Raw genomic sequence first — 16,791 nt, forward strand, 5'->3', positions numbered from 1 at the left:
GTTCTTCATGTCTGTCAGCGATGTGTTGTTGATGAATGACTCTCTCCACCGGTCATAAGGGACAGGATATAGCAGCTATATACAATAACACTGCTAAAGGATTGACTAAATAATATACGCCTGCTCAACTCAAATGTGTTAAGTACTGTATGCACAACCACAACACAGCACATTGTTTTTATGACGAGGGTTAATGAGCTGTAAAGTCTGAATGTGAGTTTTTGTTTTCCTCTCTATACAGTTAGACTTTCCGCTGTCTACCTCACCGTGGCGAGACAACCCTGTGGTGTCAGAGAGCGAGGTAAGATGGTGGCTCCGCTGAACTCCCTATCCTGTTCTCATTCCCCTATTGATGCTTATAAAGTATATGGATCACTTGTAACAGAGATGTCAGTCTCACTGTGACCTCACCTGGTGATGAGATATGTCAGTCTCACTGTGACCTCACCTGGTTATTAGATATGTCAGTCTCACTGTGACCTCACCTGGTTATTAGATATGTCAGTCTCACTGTGACCTCACCTGGTTATTAGATATGTCAATGTCACTGTGACCTCACCTGGTTATTAGATATGTCAATGTCACTGTGACCTCACCTGGTTATTAGATATGTCAATGTCACTGTGACCTCACCTGGTTATTAGAGATGTCAGTCTCACTGTGACCTCACCTGGTGATGAGATATGTCAGTCTCACTGTGATCTCACCTGGTTCTTAGATATGTCAGTCTCACTGTGACCTCACCTGGTTATTAGATATGTCAATGTCACTGTGACCTCACCTGGTTATTAGATATGTCAGTCTCACTGTGACCTCACCTGGTGATGAGATATGTCAGTCTCAATGTGATCTCACCTGGTTATTAGATATGTCAGTCTCACTGTGACCTCACCTGGTTATTAGATATGTCAGTCTCACTGTGACCTCACCTGGTTATTAGATATGTCAGTCTCATTGTGACCTCACCTGGTTATTAGATATGTCAGTCTCATTGTGACCTCACCTGGTTATTAGATATGTCAGTCTCACTGTGACCTCACCTGGTTATTAGATATGTCAGTCTCACTGTGACCTCACCTGGTTATTAGATATGTCAGTCTCACTGTGACCTCACCTGGTTATTAGATATGTCAGTCTCACTGTGACCTCACCTGGTTATTAGATATGTCAGTCTCACTGTGACCTCACCTGGTTATTAGATATGTCAGTCTCACTGTGACCTCACCTGGTTATTAGATATGTCAGTCTCACTGTGACCTCACCTGGTTATTAGATATGTCAGTCTCACTGTGACCTCACCTGGTTATTAGATATGTCAGTCTCACTGTGATCTCACCTGGTTATTAGATATGTCAGTCTCACTGTGATCTCACCTGGTTATTAGATATGTCAGTCTCAATGTGATCTCACCTGGTTATTAGATATGTCAGTCTCATTGTGACCTCACCTGGTTATTAGATATGTCAGTCTCAATGTGACCTCACCTGGTTATTAGATATGTCAGTCTCAATGTGACCTCACCTGGTTATTAGATATGTCAGTCTCAATGTGACCTCACCTGTTTATTAGATATGTCAGTCTCAATGTGACCTCACCTGGTTATTAGATATGTCAGTCTCAATGTGACCTCACCTGGTTATTAGATATGTCAGTCTCATTGTGACCTCGCCTGGTTATTAGATATGTCAGTCTCAATGTGACCTCACCTGGTTATTAGATATGTCAGTCTCAATGTGATCTCACCTGGTTATTAGATATGTCAGTCTCACTGTGACCTCACCTGGTTATTAGATATGTCAGTCTCATTGTGACCTCACCTGGTTATTAGATATGTCAGTCTCACTGTGACCTCACCTGGTTATTAGATATGTCAGTCTCATTGTGACCTCACCTGGTTATTAGATATGTCAGTCTCATTGTGACCTCACCTGGTTATTAGATATGTCAGTCTCATTGTGACCTCACCTGGTTATTAGATATGTCAGTCTCAATGTGACCTCACCTGGTTATTAGATATGTCAGTCTCACTGTGACCTCACCTGGTGATGAGATATGTCAGTCTCACTGTGACCTCACCTGGTGATTAGATATGTCAGTCTCACTGTGACGTCACCTAAATAAAACAAAGGCCTTTGATGTTCACACTGACTGCACCCCCCCCCCCCCCCCCTCTCTCCCCTCGGTCCCCTCTCTCTCTCTCTCTCTCTCTCTCTCTCTCTCTCTCTCTCTCTCTCTCTCTCTCTCTCTCTCCAGCTGTCAGACATGTACTCCATGGTGGGGAAGCCAGGTCTAGATGTGGAGGAGAAGGAGAGTGACTACAGCAGCATTGCTGATATCAAGGGTCTGGTCTCCGAGTATTCCTCCAGTGATCTCTATGCTACCGTCAGTGACATCTACCCCCAGCCCAGAGAGGGGGAGTCAGACCCCCAGGGACCCCCCACAGAGAGCACCGAGCCTGGCTACGAGATCATCCACATCCCTAAGACCGACAGTGGAGAGGACTTGGGGCTGGGGAACCAGGTTCAGGAGCCAGACTATGAGAGTGTAGGTGAGCTGGCCCTTGGGTTGAACAGGGAGAGCTCCCGTCTCTGACTGCCTATGGGCCCTAAAGCCTGAGTCTCTGGGGCCTCACCCTCCACCCCAGCCATTAACCTCACTCCTAGCCTCACCCTCAACCCCAGCCATTAACCTCACTCCTAGCCTCACCCTCAACCCCAGCCATTAGCCTAACTCCTAGCCTCACCCTCAACCCCAGCCATTAGCCTAACTCCTAGCCTCACCCTCAACCCCAGCCATTAGCCTAACTCCGAGTCTCACCCTCAACCGCAGCCATTAGCCTAACTCCTAGCCTCAACCCCAGCCATTAGCCTAACTCCTAACCTCACCCTCAACCCCAGCCATTAGCCTAACTCCTAGCCTCAACCCCAGCCATTAGCCTAACTCCTAACCTCACCCTCAACCCCAGCCATTAGCCTAACTCCTAGCCTCAACCCCAGCCATTAGCCTAACTCCTAGCCTCACCCTCAACCCCAGCCATTAGCCTAACTCCTAGCCTCACTCTCAACCCCAGCCATTAGCCTAACTCCTAGCCTCACCCTCAACCCCAGCCATTAGCCTAACTCATAGCCTCAACCCCAGCCATTAGCCTAACTCCTAGCCTCAACCCCAGCCATTAGCCTACCTCCTAGTCTCACTCTCAACCCCAGCCATTAGCCTAACTCCTAACCTCACTCTCAACCCCAGCCATTAGCCTAACTCCTAACCTCACTCTCAACCCCAGCCATTAGCCTAACGCCTAGCCTCACCCTCAACCCCAGCCATTAGCCTAACTCCTAGCCTCAACCCCAGCCATTAGCCTAACTCCTAGCCTCAACCCCAGCCATTAGCCTAACTCCTAGTCTCACTCTCAACCCCAGCCATTAGCCTAACTCCTAGTCTCACTCTCAACCCCAGCCATTAGCCTAACTCCTAGTCTCACCCTCAACCCCAGCCATTAGCTTAACTCCTAGCCTCACTCTCAACCCCAGCCATTAGCCTAACTCCTAGTCTCACTCTCAACCCCAGCCATTAGCCTAACTCCTAACCTCAACCCCAGCCATTAGCCTAACTCCTAACCTCACTCTCAACCCCAGCCATTAGCCTAACTCCTAACCTCACTCTCAACCCCAGCCGTTAGCCTAACTCCTAACCTCACTCTCAACCCCAGCCGTTAGCCTAACTCCTAGTCTCACCCACAACCCCAGCCGTTAACCTAACTCCTAACCTCACCCTCAACCCCAGCCATTAGCCTTACTCCTAGCCTCACCCTCAACCCCAGCCGTTAGCCTAACTCCTAGCCTCAACCCCAGCCGTTAGCCTAACTCCTAACCTCACTCTCAACCCCAGCCATTAGCCTAACTCCTAACCTCACTCTCAACCCCAGCCGTTAGCCTAACTCCTAGCCTCAACCCCAGCCGTTAGCCTAACTCCTAACCTCACTCTCAACCCCAGCCGTTAGCCTAACTCCTAACCTCACTCTCAACCCCAGCCGTTAGCCTAACTCCTAGCCTCACTCTCAACCCCAGCCGTTAGCCTAACTCCTAGCCTCAACCCCAGCCGTTAGCCTAACTCCTAGCCTCAACCCCAGCCGTTAGCCTAACTCCTAGCCTCAACCCCAGCCGTTAGCCTAACTCCTAGCCTCAACCCCAGCCGTTAGCCTAACTCCTAGCCTCAACCCCAGCCGTTAGCCTAACTCCTAGCCTCACCCACAACCAGCAGCCCTGATGTGAGGGACACCACCACATGGTTCTGAACTACAACCTTCAACCCTACCATCTATCACCAATTCAGGGTTTCCGCTCACTGCCCCCTCAGTGCAGTTTGGGTGCGCCCACCGCCCAAGGTTATCTGATTGAACTATAATCTTAACTCGCCCTCGTCCATTCATGGTGCCCTTAAATTACAATGTACGCAAGGTGCTGTCATTTCATTGATATCTGAACTATGAAATCACCAGCCATTGTCAAGTGATTGGCCTCCGTCCTCTTTGTTATCATCGACTGCTGTCAATGTGGGAAGGGAAGGGAAAGGACATGAATTAAATGCACTAGATTATCCATCACCATCATAATCACTTTATCAGACTACAGAGTGATCCATTCCTAGGCATTTATAACCAGTCATTACAAATTGAGTTGATGTTATAAGGCTGGTGAGAAGCTGACTGGCCAGTTACATTTGTCAGTGCCTTTTGATTGAAAACCACTGAGTCTTTGTGCCATAATGTCGTTCTATAAAGGTATGAGTTAAAGGTTTCCCCACAATGTAGTGGCACTTTTTATATCCTCCGTTCTTCCTTCCTTGTGCCCCGTTTCATTCAGAAATTCATGCGAGATATGACAGATATGGGCGATGTGAGAGATATGACAGATATGGGCGATATGAGAGATATGACAGATATGGGCGATATGAGAGATATGAGAGATATGGGCGATATGAGAGATATGAGAGATATGACAGATATGGGCGATATGAGAGATATGACAGATATGGGCGATATGAGAGATATGACAGATATGGGCGATATGAGAGATATGACAGATATGAGCGATATGAGAGATATGACAGATATGGGCGATATGAGAGATATGACAGATATGGGCGATATGAGAGATATGACAGATATGGGCGATATGAGAGATATGACAGATATGGGCGATATGAGAGATATGACAGATATGGGCGATATGAGAGATATGACAGATATGGGCGATATGAGAGATATGACAGATATGGGCGATATGAGAGATGTGGGCGATATGCAAGATATGACAGATATCAGAGATATGGGCGATATGAGAGATATGAGAGATATGTGAGATATGAGAGATATGGGCGATATGAGAGATATGACAGATATGGGCGATATGAGAGATATGAGAGATATGTGAGATATGAGAGATATGGGCGATATGGGCGATATGAGAGATATGAGAGATATGGGCGATATGAGAGATATGGGCGATATGAGAGATATGTGAGATATGAGAGATATGGGCGATATGAGAGATATGGGCGATATGAGAGATATGAGAGATATGGGCGATATGAGAGATATGAGAGATATGTGAGATATGAGATCTATGATAGATATGACAGATATCAGAGATATGGGCGATATGAGAGATGAGAGATATGAGAAATATGTGAGATATGTGTACTTACATACTATTGAAAAAATAAGTAGCAGCAAGTCAGGCATCTAGCAGCAAGTTTAGACATCCAAACTCGAAATAGAACTGCTTGTTTTAGTTTCTAAAGCATTTTAAAAATATTTCACATGTCAACCGTTTGATCAAATTCCTATTTATTTCAAGATGATGGATCATTGTGCGATTTAAAGGATATCAGGAAGGGCGTTTGTTTATGAGGGAAACTTTAAGAGCTTTTGTTCTGTACATGGGATAAAGAGAAGAAGAAGTGGGTTGCCGGGGTAATAAAGTAGTAGTCAAGGTACTCATAAATGATTGTGACTTTTTAAAAAGGACTTATTTGTTCAAAAACAAGACAAACAATGGTGAGACCATATCTATCAATGTTTTGATTTCTTCTTAAAATCTTGTGAGAATTGTTCAACTCAGTTGTTTTTCTTTTTTATATTTCTCCACAGGATTCAAAATGTATTTAAAATACTTGTATTCTCTCAATGTGACAATATGCAACAGCAAAACTGTGTGTGTTAATGCATCTGATTTGATGAAGGCGTATATTATGTGTTTATAGAGTGTTTATGTTTCTGCTTACCTTAATGTACGGTCTGTATTAATATGTTTGAAAATTATTCTAAAGCACAAAGTGTCAAAAACGTTATGGTACAGCTTGTGTACAGAGCTTATAGCAGCTTCATCCTAAATACACTGAGTGGACAAAACATTAGGAATACCTTCCTAGTATTGAGTTACCCCTCTTTTTGCCCTCAGAACAGCCTCAATTCGTCGGGGCATGGACTCTACAAGGTGGGTGGTGGACCATTCTTGATACACACAGGAAACTGTTGAGCGTGAAAAACCCAGCAGCGTTGCAGTTCTTGACACTCTCAAACTGGTGCGCCTGGCACCTACTACCATACCCCCGTTCAAAGGCACTTACATTTTTTGTCTTGCACATTCACCCTCATAATGGCACATATACACAATCCATGTCTCAATTGTCTCAAGGCTTAAAAATCCTTCTAAACCTGTCTCCTCCCCTTCATCTACACTGATTGAAGTGGATTTAACAAGTGACATTAATAAGGGATCATAGCTTTCACCTGGTCAGTCTATGCCATGGAAAGAGCAGGTGTTCCTAATGTTTTGTTCACTCAGTGTATCTACCCCTTCATGGGCACAATTTGAATATTTTAACTAGCACTATTACAGCAGCATGTGACGACATGCCAACCGAGGCCTGTATATAGTTAGAGAACTATTTTATCCATTTATTACACAGTTATTGTATGAATTTGTGAATGGTAAAGTATATTTTGTGGTATGTATGACTGTGATGTGGACTGGTTTATAGTGGCTATGAGACGACCTACAGTACAGTAAGTCCATGGTGTCATTTGAAGGGTATTGAATAGGAAAAGTGTGCCCCTCACTCAGACTGTGACCCAACTATTGTTGATAAGATACCGTTTGTGATTGAATGGTGGCTCACAAATGTTTTGGGTTCTGTATTCTGTTTAATTAACAGGACACCAACCCATTGGTTATTTTGTTCTGTCATTTTATTAACATGGTACATTGTGGTGTTTTAAAGCTTTTTAAAACATGAAGGTTAAAGCTGCTACTTTTATTTTTAAAAAGACAATTAATTAATATCCGAATGAATATTGTTGTGTGGTGTTTATTTTCAGACTAACCGAGTCAATTCTGACTGTGAATAACTAGCTATTGCATTGATGATAACTACATTCGACAGGAAAACACTGATAGTAGCTTATTTTCCATCCCATTTCTCTGTTATCTCAATATTGCACATTATTGTTGTACGCAGAGTGAGTGAGTGCATATTTCATTAAACATGTTTTGAGTTTGTATAAGCTTGTTGACGACAAATCCAGCACCCAGGTTGACTGATATTAGATTCATGAATGATATTCAATAAGGAGAGAAAGGACTGATCCCATTAAATTATCCACAATTGATAAATGTGCATTAAAGATGTTATACATTTCAGTAGCAGAGGTGGTACCTTCCCAACACACTACATTTACACACATTTTATAGCGTAATTGTCTTTGTGATTAACTTGAAATAACGTGACACGTGTTCTTCCGTCCAGATTCCAGATTAGTTCATGTAGCAGGGGAATGCTGTCAGTAAAACATAATGGTGTCGCTACAAATACCATAACAAACGGTCTGTCAAAAGAGGAGCGGTAGCGCCGAAACTCAAAACCAGTGGTACCAAACACACACGCACACACACACACACACACACACGCACGCACGCACGCACGCACGCACGCACGCACGCACACACGCACACACACACGCACGCACGCACGCACGCACGCACACACACACACACACACACACACACACACACACACACACGCTCTGACAGGTGAGTGGGTTAGGGGGAGGTGGGGGGGGGGGGGTGCGGAGGGGGGCCCGGGCATGGAGAGAAGGTCACCATAGTATCGAGCCCACTCTAGTAATGAGACGTAGCACCCTCTCATTCAGCCCACTCTAATAATGAGACGTAGCACCCTCTCATTCAGCCCACTCTAATAATGAGACGTAGCACCCTCTCATTCAGCCCACTCTAATAATGAGACGTAGCACCCTCTCATTCAGCCCACTCTAATAATGAGACGTAGCACCCTCTCATTCAGCCCACTTTAATAATGAGACGTAGCACCCTCTCATTCAGCCCACTCTAATAATGAGACGTAGCACCCTCTCATTCAGCCCACTCTAATAATGAGACATACCACCCTCTCATTCAGCCCACTCTAATAATGAGACATACCACCCTCTCATTCAGCCCACTCTAATAATGAGACATACCACCCTCTCATTCAGCCCACTCTAATAATGAGACGTAGCACCCTCTCATTCAGCCCACTCTAATAATGAGACATACCACCCTCTCATTCAGCCCACTCTAATAATGAGACGTAGCACCCTCTCATTCAGCCCACTCTAATAATGAGACGTAGCAGCCTCTCATTCAGCCCACTCTAGTAATGAGACGTACCACCCTCTCATTCAGCCCACTCTAATAATGAGACATACCACCCTCTCATTCAGCCCACTCTAATAATGAGACGTAGCACCCTCTCATTCAGCCCACTCTAATAATGAGACGTAGCACCCTCTCATTCAGCCCACTCTAATAATGAGACGTAGCACCCTCTCATTCAGCCCACTCTAATAATTAGACATACCACCCTCTCATTCAGCTCACTCTAATAATGAGACGTAGCAGCCTCTCATTCAGCTCACTCTAGTAATGAGACGTAGCAGCCTCTCATTCAGCTCACTCTAATAATGAGACGTAGCACCCTCTCATTCAGCCCACTCTAATGATGAGACGTAGCAGCCTCTCATTCAACCCACTCTAATAATGAGACGTAGCAACCTCTCATTCAGCCCACTCTAATAATGAGACGTAGCAGCCTCTCATTCAGCCCACTCTAATAATGAGACGTAGCACCCTCTCATTCAGCCCACTCTAATGATGAGACGTAGCAGCCTCTCATTCAGCCCACTCTAATAATGAGACGTAGCACCCTCTCATTCAGCCCACTCTAATAATGAGACGTAGCACCCTCTCATTCAGCCCACTCTAATAATGAGACGTAGCACCCTCTCATTCAGCTCACTCTAGTAATGAGACGTAGCAGCCTCTCATTCAGCCCACTCTAATAATGAGACATACCACCCTCTCATTCAGCCCACTCTAATAATGAGACGTAGCACCCTCTCATTCAGCCCACTCTAATAATGAGACGTAGCACCCTCTCATTCAGCCCACTCTAATAATGAGACGTAGCAGCCTCTCATTCAGCTCACTCTAGTAATGAGACGTAGCAGCCTCTCATTCAGCCCACTCTAATAATGAGACGTAGCAGCCTCTCATTCAGCCCACTCTAATAATGAGACGTAGCAGCCTCTCATTCAGCCCACTCTAATAATGAGACGTAGCAGCCTCTCATTCAGCCCACTCTAATAATGAGACGTAGCAGCCTCTCATTCAGCCCACTCTAATAATGAGACGTAGCACCCTCTCATTCAGCCCACTCTAATGATGAGACGTAGCAACCTCTCATTCAGCCCACTCTAATAATGAGACGTAGCACCCTCTCATTCAGCTCACTCTAATAATGAGACGTAGCAGCCTCTCATTCAGCCCACTCTAATAATGAGACGTAGCAGCCTCTCATTCAGCCCACTCTAATAATGAGATGTAGCACCCTCTCATTCAGCCCACTCTAATAATGAGACGTAGCAGCCTCTCATTCAGCCCACTCTAATAATGAGACAATACATTCTCAACAAGCAGCAGAGAATTCCTTACCATCGTCTTTCATTGTGGTGACTGTCTCCCAAATGGCACACCTATTGCCTATGTGGTGCGCTACTTAGGGCTCTGGTCAAAAATAGTGCACTATGAAGGCATGGGGAACCAGTTGTCATTTGAGATACATGCTTTCTTTGGCTTTCTTTGGCATTTAATGCTTTCAATGCTTTCTTTGGCATTTATGTGCACATCTCTCATAAGATTCCGTCTGGCTTCCTGTGTATGCATGTAAATATTTTATGACCATAAATGGAAAATATTAAAACATACAGCATATAACAAGTAAATGTGTTTTTTTTTATTCATGAAGAAAGCTCTCAGAAGAGAATGGTGTTTTTATACGTTTAAGCTGCTACATTGATTGGCTATTTGCAACAGTATTGCATTTATTGTTTGTACGTCTGGTTTGTCATGTTAGCTGTAAAACAGGCTCATATGCAGCATTAATACATGCAAAATAGTTGTATCTGGGTTTTTATCTGGGTGGAAATGGTGTTAGGCCTACTCTGACCAAAAGATGGAGAAGTATTACAGTAGGTAGCACTTTCATTTCACAGCAGGCCTACACATTCTGAGGAACTGAAAGGGAAATATCCAAAGCACCGCTAGACCCCACTTATACTACACTGCATGACCAACAGTTTGGGGACACCTGAACATCTCATTCCAAAATCATGGGCATTAATATGGAGTTGGTCCCCCCCTTTGCTGCTATAACAGCCTCCAATTTTTTGCGAAGGCCTTCCAGTAGATGTTGGAACATTGCTGCGGGGACTTGCTTCCATTCAGCCTTACGAGCATTAGTGAGGTCGTGCACTGATGTTGGGCGATTAGGCCTGGCTCGCAGTCGGCATTCCAGTTCATCCCAAAGGTGTTCGATAGGGTTGAGGTCAGGGTTCTGTGAAGGCCTGTCAAGATGTCAAGTTCTTCCACACCGATCTTGACAAACCATTTCTGTATGGACCTCGCTTTGTGCACGGGGACATTGTCATGCTAAAACAGGAAAGGGCCTTCCCAGAACTGTTGCCACAGTTGGAAGCACAGAATCGTCTATAATGTCATTCTATGCTGTAGCATTAAGATTTCCCTTCACTGGAACGAAGGAGCCTGAACCATAAAAAACAGCCCAGACCATTATTCCTCCTCCACCAAACTTTACAGTTGGCACTATGCATTAGTGTTCTCTTGGCAACCGCCAAACCCAGTTTTGTTCATTAGACTGCCAGATGGCGACTCGTGATTCACCACTCCAGAGAACGCATTTCCACTGCTCCAGAGTTCAATGGCGGCGAGCTTTACACCACGTTCGGCATTGCACATGGGGATCTTAGGCTTGTGTACGGCTGCTTGGCCATGGAAACCCACTTCATGAAGCTCCCGACGAACAGTTCCTTGTGCTGATATTTCTTCCGGAGGCAGTTTGGAACTCGGTAGGGAGTGTTGCAACCGAGGACAGATGTTTTTACGCGCCACAAGCTTCAGCACTCGGCTCCCGTTCTGTGAGTCTGTGTGGCCTACCACTTTGGGGCTGAGCCGTTGTTGCTCCTAGACATTTCCACTTCACAATAACAGCACTTACAGTTGACCTGCTCTAGCAGGGCAGAAATAGTTGGAACGGTGGCATTCTATGATGGTGTCACATTGCAAGTCACTGATCTCTTCAGTATGGCCATTCTACTGCCAACGTTTGTCTAAGGAGATTGCATGGCTGTGTGCTGTGTCAGTATCTGGTGTGGCTGAAATAGCCGAATCCACTCATTTGAAGGGGTGTCCACATATATCAGGTATTCTGTTTAGTTGGCTTCTTAGCCTACCCAGTTGAAACAGTGCCTTATAAAGTGCAACCAATTATTGTTGTAGCTCACTTGGATAGGCTTATGATCATTTCACCCTAGAATGTGAATCTTGCTTGATTTTGTGTGACTATGGCGATGGAGAGATTTCTGACCCATTTTTCTGAAAGTCATCATCAAATGAATTACTTCATTATTATTTGACCCTGCTGGTCATCTATGAACAGTTGAACATCTTGGCCATGTTCTGTTATAACCTCCAACTGGCACAGCCAGAAGAGGACTAGCCACCCCTCATAACCTGGTTCCTCTCTAGGGGAGTTTTCCCTAGCCACAGTCAAATCAAATCAAAGTTTATTTGTCACGTGCGCCGAATACAACAGATGTGCCTCTACATCTGCATCGCTTGCTGTTTGGGGTTTTAGGCTGGGTTTCTGTATAGAAATGTAATTTGCACACACTGTATATAGACTTTTCTATTTTGTTATTGACTGTACGTTTGTTTATTCCATGTTTAACTCTGTGTTGTTGTTTGTGTCGCACTGCTTTGCTTTATCTTGGCTAGGTCGCAGTTGTAAATTAAAACTTGTTCTCAACTTGGTTAAATAAAGGTGAAATAAAAAAAATAAAAAATAGCACTTTGTGATATCGTCTGATGTAAAAAGGGCTTTATAAATACATTTGATTGATTTGGTTGATTACTTGATGCCTTATAGACCCAGGAGCAATGCTTTTACATAATGGCTTTCATAGCTCCTAAAATAATACTTTATGTAGGCTAAGCCAAGTGTACAGAATAATACAGGGCTTAGATTTGCTTTCAAAACGATAGGCTAAACGGTGGATAGAGAGATAGTAACACCGGCTTCTCAACAAGCCATACTGAGGCTGGCTGGTTTACGTTTTTCTTTTCACTACATTCTCCCTCCTCTCCTCTTCTCTCCATCCTTGCGTCATTGTTTTGAATGGGGCATCCTTTCCGGATTCATTTACCTTCTGTTGGAGCGAAACTGACACAGAAAAAGGAGCGTAGCCCAGTGGAGGCGTGTGCTCTGCGGACCAATGGGAGCTCGAGTCGGCCGCTGGACCGCACATGTTTATAGGCAGCATTCCGCCGGTAGAGACGCTGGCTCGTGGCATTCGGCTACGAACTGGATTTTCTCAAATCTGGATCCGGAGTCACTTTACGCGGATATTTCAGCGAATTTCATCCTGTCAGACGGCAAACCGGTGTAAAATATGTGTGAAACTTGAATTATATTTCGGGTAGACCAACATTTATCGTTTTGTTTGTATATTGGCAAAGCCATTTTGTTGGGTTTAAAGATTGCTGTACAAATGTCATTGTCGGTCCGAGAGAATTTGGCTGTTCCGTCTTTTTGTGCTTTCTCGTGAGTTTAGAGGGGACAGTCAGGAAAACAAACAGATCGAACGAAGAAAGATCGATAGCCGGTCGGTTGAAGAGGTTATTTGGCGGGGAATGACTCGCTTTCATGCATTCCTTAATCGGTGCTTGTTGCTTTTCCTACACATATTAGTGCTTTCGCATATCATTCGTTTTGAACCGTGGTAGCAGCAGAGTATAGTCTATCCGCTTCGGTGTTGTGTTTTAATGTCCATGTTTACAATATCAATTTTAGCTTATTCGACGTTCATCGATAGATATTTACCGCTTCAAATTCGGTGTTAAACATTTATCGCTATGCATACGAGGCGTTTGGTAAAGCGTTCGATCCTGGGGAGCCGAGTGTTTACGCCGAGTCCGACAGGGGACGGGGCTCCGTTGACAGGAGTGGTACAGGCTGTCAAGCAGCAGGAAAACAGAGACGTTTTAACCGGACCCCGGCGTAACGTCTACATGGTGTTAATGCAAGACGGAAGCCTGAAAGAATTCTCAGAGGACGAGATAGCCGTGGGCTTCAACCAAACGACGGCGAAAGGACCGCTCAGATCGAGCTTGAAGGTGTGTGTGTGTGTGTGTGTGTGTGTGTGTGTGTGTGTGTGGCCGGGGAGCCTGCTGTTATTGTTGTGCAGCGGTGTTTTGCAGCGTTTAATCGCTTCGTGCACAGATAGAGCGGGAACATTTGATCAAATAACATTTTATTGGTCACATGCGCAGACTACAACAGGTGTAGACTTTACAGTGAAACAAGTGTTACACGCATTGTCTGCCGCTGCAACAAGCCATTTCAATGACAGTAACACAACCAGAATAATCCAGGTGATTTTTTTTCTGTTATGGTGCTGATTGAATGTTAACAATGGACTGTCAACATATTTATCATCACATACAGGAGGACAAAGGGGTTCCTGTTGAATGAATATGATAGGGCCAGCGTAGTGTTTACATGACCTAGCTAGTGGGTGGGTAGCCGAGGCAAACAACACACGCTCTGTAGCGTTGATGTAATAAACCGGTCCCAGATTGTACACAATGGCAATTCATCAATATTGACCTGTCATTGCGTTGAAATATGTCAAATTAAAATGTATACATTTCTGTAACAAGTAGTTGAAAATCTGTTGAATTGTAGGATAACTCATTTAGAATAAAATAGCATATGTCATATTTTATGCCACGCTGGGTTGGACGTTGTCTTCCTAAATATCAATGTGGATTTTTTTCCTGTTATGAGAGTGAATTAATTGCCTGCATTTGAAAGTTCCAGCCTGATGATGTCTTAATGGTTTCCCAACAAAGATGGTCTGGTGAGGCTGTCTGCCTGGCGGTTCCTTATGAACAACAGCTACTAGGAAAACAGCTCCTGCTATGAGAGGAGAATGCATGTGGCTGTTGGAGAACACTGCGTTTTTAAATAATATACTGTGATGCATTATGATATATTTAAGAGGTGTGTGTTGTTACATTTTCAGGATAACAAGCAGGATTATTATATCATGTATCTTGTGTTATTGTGAATGTAGCCTATAAATACGTATTTGGGGATTGATCCAAGCATGTTCCGTGACTGGAATGCACAGTGAACAAAACAGGCATATGCAAGAATTATATCTTCGTAATGGAACGACAGAAATGCAAGATGTCGTGGTGCCTCTATTCATATTAGAGGCCACGATTATGATTTTTCAACGCCGATACCGATTATTGGAGGACCAATAAAAGACGATACCGATTATTGGAGGACCAATAAAAGACGATACCGATTATTGGAGGACCAATAAAAGACGATGCCGATTATTGGAGGACCAATAAAAGACGATGCCGATTATTGGAGGACCAATAAAAGACGATGCCGATTATTGGAGGACCAATAAAAGACGATGCCGATTATTGGAGGACCAATAAAAGACGATGCCGATTATTGGAGGACCAATAAAAGACGATGCCGATTATTGGAGGACCAATAAAAGACGATGCCGATTATTGGAGGACCAATAAAAGACAATGCCGATTATTGGAGGACCAATAAAAGTCCATGCCGATTATTGGAGGACCAATAAAAGTCGTTGCCGATTATTGGAGGACCAATAAAAGTCGTTGCCGATTATTGGAGGACCAATAAAAGACGATGCCGATTATTGGAGGGCCAACCAATGTCGATGCCGATTATTGGAGGACCAACAAATGTCGTTGCCGATTATTGGAGGACCAAACAATGTCGTTGCCGATTATTGGAGGACCAACAAAAGTCGTTGCCGATTATTGGAGGACCAACAAAGTCGTTGCCGATTATTGGAGGACCAACAAAAGTCGTTGCCGATTATTGGAGGACCAACAAAAGTCGTTGCCGATTATTGGAGGACCAACAAAAGTCGTTGCCGATTATTGGAGGACCAACAAAAGTCGTTGCCGATTATTGGAGGACCAACAAAAGTCGTTGCCGATTATTGGAGGACCAACAAAAGTCGATGGCGATTAATCAGCCGATTAATTTATTTATTTATATATATATATCTCAGTGGGGAGAACAAGTATTTGATACACTGCCGATTTTGCAGGTTTTCCTACTTACAAAGCATGTAGAGGTCTGTAATTTTTTATCATAGGTACACTTCAACTGTGAGAGACGAAATCTAAAACAAAAATCCAGAAAATCACATTGTATGATTTTTAAGTAATTAATTAGCATTTTATTGCGTGACATAAGTATTTGATCATCTACCAACCAGTAAGAATTCCGGCTCTCACAGATCTGTTAGTTTTTCTTTAATAAGCCCTCCTGTTCTCCACTCATTACCTGTATTAACTGCACCTGTTTGAACCCTAAGTCTAAATATTTCTGTTACATTGCACAACCTTCAATGTTATGTCATAATTATGTAAAATTCAGGCAAATTAATTACTGTCTTTGTTCAGATTAAATGGTCTTCACACAGTTCGCAACGAGCCAGGCGGCCCAAACTGTTGCATATACCCTGACTCTGCGTGCATTGAACGTAAGCTAATGTACACAATTTCCCTAGTTAATATTGCCTGCTAACATGAATTTCTTTTAAATAAATATGCAGCTTTAAAAATATATACTTATGTGTATTAATTTTATGAAAGGCATTGATGTTTGTGGTTAGGTACATTAGTGCAACGATTGTGCTTTTAAATTTTTTTTGTTAAATCATCACCCGTTTGGCGACGTTGAAGTAGGCTGTGATTCGATGATAAATTAACAGATTATATGCAGCGCAGGAAAAGCTTGTTAACCTAGTGAAGATTCATTGTTTTTTATAAGATAAGATAAGTTTAATGCTAGCTAGCAACTTACCTTGGCTCCTTCCAGCCACAAGGTCCTTTTGACACTTCACTCGCTTAACAGGTGGTCAGCCTGCCATGCAGTTTCCTCGTGGATTGCAATGTAATCTGCCATAATCGGCGTCCAAAAAGGCCAATTACCGATTTAAAAAAATAAATAATGAAAACTTGAAATCGGCTCTAATTAATCTGCCATTTTATAAACAAGCACTTTAACTTTATAAACAAGTATTTTATA

At 43.7% G+C, this 16,791-nt stretch overlaps 2 protein-coding genes across 6 annotated transcripts in view; both read left to right on the forward strand.

Annotated features, from left to right (window-relative positions):
* LOC129830789 (phosphoprotein associated with glycosphingolipid-enriched microdomains 1-like) overlaps positions 1-7,700 on the forward strand; it is a 109,095-nt gene extending 101,395 nt beyond the window's left edge. For all 5 annotated transcript variants that reach the window (XM_055893516.1, XM_055893514.1, XM_055893517.1 and 2 more), the window contains 2 exons: positions 242-301; positions 2,254-7,700. In XM_055893516.1, the coding sequence (XP_055749491.1) occupies positions 242-301; positions 2,254-2,592 (399 nt within the window). In that variant the 3' untranslated portion in view covers positions 2,593-7,700. The remainder of the gene's footprint in view (positions 1-241; positions 302-2,253) is intronic.
* A 5,178-nt stretch (positions 7,701-12,878) lies between these two features.
* LOC129830791 (zinc finger protein 704-like) overlaps positions 12,879-16,791 on the forward strand; it is a 79,190-nt gene continuing 75,277 nt past the window's right edge. The window contains exon 1 of the mRNA XM_055893519.1: positions 12,879-13,808. Coding sequence (XP_055749494.1) covers positions 13,548-13,808 — 261 coding nt within the window. The 5' untranslated portion in view covers positions 12,879-13,547. The remainder of the gene's footprint in view (positions 13,809-16,791) is intronic.

The sequence above is a fragment of the Salvelinus fontinalis genome, chromosome 32, assembly GCF_029448725.1.
Source record: "Salvelinus fontinalis isolate EN_2023a chromosome 32, ASM2944872v1, whole genome shotgun sequence".
Taxonomy (NCBI): domain Eukaryota; kingdom Metazoa; phylum Chordata; class Actinopteri; order Salmoniformes; family Salmonidae; genus Salvelinus; species Salvelinus fontinalis.